This window comes from Adiantum capillus-veneris, chromosome 1 (assembly GCF_014529385.1).
Source record: "Adiantum capillus-veneris isolate H3 chromosome 1, ASM1452938v2, whole genome shotgun sequence".
NCBI classification, from domain to species: domain Eukaryota; kingdom Viridiplantae; phylum Streptophyta; class Polypodiopsida; order Polypodiales; family Pteridaceae; genus Adiantum; species Adiantum capillus-veneris.
Window position 1 is genome coordinate 12,840,001 of NC_140931.1, and position 5,674 is coordinate 12,845,674.

The 5,674-nt window shown below is 41.5% G+C and overlaps 1 protein-coding gene across 1 annotated transcript in view; it reads right to left on the minus strand.

Annotated features, from left to right (window-relative positions):
- Window positions 1–3,544, minus strand: part of LOC147464339 (ADP-ribosylation factor GTPase-activating protein AGD2-like) — a 36,199-nt gene extending 32,655 nt beyond the window's left edge. Inside the window, exon 1 of the mRNA XM_086514253.1 lies at window positions 3,317–3,544. Coding sequence (XP_086370379.1) covers window positions 3,317–3,513 — 197 coding nt within the window. The 5' untranslated portion in view covers window positions 3,514–3,544. The remainder of the gene's footprint in view (window positions 1–3,316) is intronic.
- Window positions 3,545–5,674: the final 2,130 nt, after the last annotated feature.

The window sequence follows — 5,674 nt, forward strand, 5'->3', positions numbered from 1 at the left end:
TAATAGTGGAGCCGATCCAACAACATTGCACAAAATCATCATTGTCGATAGAAGTGGTTGCTTGTTTTTTCACTGGGAGGTAACCGATGCTCGCACAAATGCAAGTACAAGTATCATACTCTCTACCTCCATCGCGATGCAATTTGCTTGCTTGGGTGATAGTACCATCCTGGAAATAGGTGCAATAATAAAAAAATAAAAAAACTTGAAAAACAATTACATCCCACAACTCCCTTGAACATAAACATTGAACAATCCTCCCCACCAAACAATGTTATACAACAGTACATAGAAACAGCGAACGATGTTCCTATATATCAATGTTGTAAATGTGGACATTTAATGTTTTATTCACAATTAGCCCGAAAAGGGCGTAGGTCAGCACTCGGGAGGTTTAGAAACAACGAGATGGATGAAAACTGTCATAAAATATTTATCCAACTTTACCAAATGAATTTCTCATATTAAACTGATCATTTAATATGGAAGTTAAAAGGGGAACGAGAGTTAAGATATAGATTTGTGCTTCTAGACCGATCTCAACAGAGGACCAACAGAAGAAATCGTTGCATAGAGATCCAAAAGGAGACGGTCTACCCAAAGAGCAATATGTAATAAGTGCTTCTAGATTTACCTCAGCAAAGGACCAAGAGGAGAGATGGTTACATCTCAATAGGGGTCCAAACGGAGATAGTCTATCAGAGAGCAACGTGTATCTAATGGAGCTTAAAAGACCTTAGGGTTAGCTTCATTAAATACCTTCAAAAGTTAGTGTTAAAAAGTCCTTTGATCTTAAGCAAGCTAGGGCTAGCCCCCAAGCATGAGATGCTAAGATACTTAAAGTGGTTATGGGAGCCTTGCCCAAAGCTTTAGGTGATTTTTATGCTTAAAGGACTAATGTTCTTGAAGTGTTCAATACAAAGGTAAACTCTCAAGACGCATACAATGTTTCCATGCTTGATTGACTAATTGCTTTAAGTATTCAATTCAAACCAAATGACATAATAAGCATAAAAGACACATGTTCAAATGATCCTCCACATGTGGCCCTCATGATGTACTTGAATCCTATTGGATAGGTTTTAAAGGAGACCAATGAGAATTTAGATACATAAAAATAAATAATTAAGTTTGAACTTATTTAGTGATCCCGTTTAGAATTTGTTTGAAATGGATGGTATCTGTTTTGAACCTGTCTTGGTGCCGATTTGGATTGTTTGACTCGGAATTTAATATTGGTTTCATTGATTGGTGATTTTACTTTCGAGTGGAGAAGTGAGAAATATTATTTTGGTATTGTTTGAACCTCTAAACGAAGCAGACCGATGTCTTCGGAGCGTTTCATTGTATGTTTGAAAACCTCGGAACGATGCAGGTTGATGTCTGTGGAGCGTTTCGTTGTATGCTAAAAAACCTCCAAACGACGCAAACCGATACCTGGGGAGCGTTTGGTTGTATGCTTGAACCACCAAGAGACGCAAACTCCGGTCTGGGGAGCTTTTGATTGTACACTCCTCTGAGCTCATGGCCCGAACCTTTTTAGGTTATTTGCAGGGGGAGTTACGAGGTAATCGTTGAGTAGCTTCATACCGCAGACCGTTTGTTTCGGAGGAGTGCTCAGCGGCGCTGTTTGTTGTGTCTTGTAACATGCATATGTGAGCATTTGTGTTGCATTGTGATGTGCCAACCATTGAATATTCCTAACTGGATAAGATTGCCTGGGTATGTAATTTTAGTGCATCAAGACAACCGTGGAAGATCTATGCGGTCTGGGTGTGATGGCTAATTTTACAACGCCGGAATTCTTATTGCACTTGAGAAAAACTTGTAAACTTCTACAGGTTGTCCCACTTTTATAGGGCGTAAATTCCCCTACTCTAACCCAATTTCGGCAACATAACCATAGTAGTAGAAGTCTCCACGGACAAAATTCCAAGTAAACAGTGACTTTCCATGCACTTTACAACACTTCACAAAACCAAGCAAGAAATTACAGCACGCTGTATTCTCTGATTTTGGCCCCCAATTTGCACCAAAACGTCTGTTCGGTGAATCCCTAGCTTCCCCGAAGCTTTTGGTAGTGTGGGCATCAAAACTGGCCAATCTTGCAAGAAATTACAGCAAGCTGTAATTCACTGTTTTGTGCTCCAATTCGCGTGCCAATCACTCCTATGGGTAGTCCTCGAGCTCTCGCACCTGTAGGGTCACTTGCCCTTTGAATTAGACAAGATTCCTCGCGGGAAATCTCTTTAAATTGTCTTGTATAAGCACCCAAGGTTTTCAGAGGCTCCCCTGGCATTACCTTGCAGTGTATGTGCGAAACACTAAACTTGCAGAAAAACACAGCCCAAAAACGAGAGCACTCATAGCAGGAAAACTGTGTCTAGTATGGATCCTCCTCACTGCAATATACACAAAAATCTCACTCTATGACACACAACAAGAAAGCTGAAAGACATGATGGCTTAACTGAAATGATATACAACAAGAAAATGAACGAGAAGTAGACACAGCAAGAAAGCCCCAAACTGACTCTTAGCCCAGCTGATCTCAACATATCAACTATACACTGGATGACAGCATAGACAACTCTAGACGAAGTGCGCACAAGATCCAATGGGTTGTTGAGGCTCAAAGGAAAGTGCTGTGGCAATGGCTAGACTCTAGACCAGGGACTTGTACTGCTAGACCGCACCGAACACCCCCCTCAGAGACCCTGACCCACAATATACATAGTGGCTACATCCCATCCATAGCTACTAAAAAAAATCTCTGAGAGAGAGCTACACATTTTTGAACTATAGTGGGAAGTGATACGCTAGCTACGGTGTGCACTCGTCTACCACTCTTAAGCGCCCCTAGTCCACTAGACTGCTGACAACTCTCATCCATCAGCCAAGTGACTACCCAAGGGTGAACCATAACTATTAACTGCCCGTCCAGTACGTGTGAGACTGTAGCACACCTACACTAGTATGAGAATACTTCCTAAAGAGACCACCCAATACATCAAATTGTACCACTTTCCATTTTCATTTCCAAACTTGTCTATCGCTAGCTCATGTTGACAATCATGCTCCCTTGGTATCTGCTGGTCACCATAAGAAAGGGTTAATATAAAGCGCATAGTTTAGGTCAAAAAAGGTAGGCAAAAGCAGCCCCTGAGAAGAGGGGGGGGGGGGGGGGGGGGGGGGGGGAGGTAATTTCTCCATCAAGTTCTGGAACAAAAACTGCTTTGCACAAAAAGAAATTACAAGAAAACGTGCAAATAACCAAAACACAAATTATTGCATGGCAAAATCTGAAAAAAGAAAACCTCTCAGTGGAATCAGGCACACAATATTGTGTGTTGTTGTCCTTTTCCACATCATGTAAGAGCTCCTCTTCCCAGATAGAATTAGCAAAACCGTTGCCTATTGACTGGAAAAGACTGATTACTGATGGCTCCCACACTTTCACGTCCAGAGTTAATGACCTTACCTGAATCAGAAGAAAAATCAAGTTGAGTGACATGTTCAGCTTATATTGACGGCAATCCAGACATCTTCAATAGCAACTGTATCAGACAGCAAATGGTTTAAACTTTATGAGGCCCATTACACTAAGCTATAGCTTGTACATATGGCAAATCATGCTCCCGCCTTTTACATAGTCAGGAGCAGAATGTTAAGATCAGTGACAAAAAAGCTTTGGTCATCTAAAGCTGCAAAAAAGCTTGTTTCTGAAAAGGAGTAAAGGTGCAATAAGTTAGGACACAATTACCCTTACCTGCAGATAGTGAACCTACTACAACAACATGATGGAAAATCATGCTTCCACTATTTACTAAGTTAGGGACGAAATGTTAAGATCTGCAATGAACAGGTTTGGGTCCTCTATTGCTGCAGGAAAATTATGGCTCGTCTTCTGAAAAGGCATTGTTGGTCTTAATTGCTGTAACTAATGAATGGTAGCTTGTATGTCGCAAGGTTGTCGTGAGTAACATGTACAGTGAGTTATTATCCAACAAAAGAGGCTTTAAGTTGATACCTTGAGATTTTTCAAGGTAATGATTGTTACGAGTATCAAGTTTCTTAAAAAAAAGAAAAAAGTGAATCACTTGTTACAGCAAATGAGGTAGCGAATTTGACAAATGAATTCTAAGGCTCGTGATCAACCTTCACAAAGCCAAAAACTTCTCACCAAACATTCATTCAAATTTCAAATCGCCCAACACACTTGCTCCTGTTCGGTATATAAGCGTATGGATACGTATGCTATGGTACCAAGTGTAGGTTTACTGCTAACAAGTTACTGCATGGTAGTGCACCTGTGGTATCTGGCCTGGCCTAGCAGAGTCTAAAGGCTACAATAGTAAAAAATAACTGGAAATCTTTAATATCAATCCACTCAGCTTGGCAGCAGCCAGTGAAAACTAATCTCAGGCTTAAAATAATTCTTCAACCGACCGCATCAAGGAAGTAATATTATTAATGCTAATGTATTTACGACCTCCTTGCCATTTAGTCAGTCCTCCATGACCACTTTTTCTCCCTCAATACTTTTCACTTTTTTGCATGCAGGGTGATTTCGGAACAAGGTTTACCCCTCTTTCAGCAGCTTACTCTCCAATAGCATGGGGGTTCTCTCCTTCCAATCCCTTCTCCCACTTAGTTTCCACTTTGTAATCGGCTCCAAGAGATGTTGATGACACTGTCCTATCTCATTCTCTTTCATATGCTCTTTCTGAGCTTTGTCAGCAGCTTACTCTCCAACAGCATGGGGGTTCTCTCCTTCCAATCCCTTCTCCCACTTAGTTTCCACTTTGTAATCGGCTCCAAGAGGTGTTGATGACACTGTCCTATCTCATTCTCTTTCATATACTCTTTCTGAGCTTTGTCCCATTTGGCTTCCCTTTTTGTTCCTTAATCCTAACTGAATCCTGGTTACAATAGAAAAGAAAAATCTGGCAAGTCATAAGAGTAGTCCTTCCTCAATCCAGTATCTCCATTAAGGGTTCCCTCAAAAGGAAGAGGCCGTTGAGTTGCCGTGCAGTACTCCTTCAATGGTGAACAATAATGGCTCAATCCTCCTCACAGTCAGGAAGCTGTAAGGAAGGTGCTAATGGTCATGGACCTCTCATAAATATGCCAATGGCCCTGCCCAATGTTTCTTGACTAGAGAGGCGTCTACATTACTATGACAGGATAAGTCGGTGGATGATGATACAGAACCTCTTGGAGATGTAGTACTAGCACTGAAAAACTTTGTAAGCACTCTTTGTTCTAGCAGCACTGGGCTCGTTGCTCTCTTCTCCATCAAGAATTCTCTGACGCCTAAGCTCTGATATACAGAGCCTAAGACAAGTCCTCATCTTCAACCAAAGCACATGATCCAATGCACTGTCTAAAGCCCTCAGTCAAAAGCCAATGGTCCTCCCGCAAAGATAGACAATTCAATGGCATACAAAGTGCTCTTCTGACTTCCCCTTGTGATGATACATGTGGGCTATGCAATCTTCTAGTGACATAACCTCATAACCACCACCTTCAATACCATGTGAGAGATGTGTGTCTGGAGTGTAGCGGGGATAATGTGTGGTGCTCCCTAGAGTGGGTGCTCCTCAGTGAAATGTGCGTGAGATCTCACTCCAACCGAATGAAAACACAGAAGACAATGAATAACAGAGCAAACA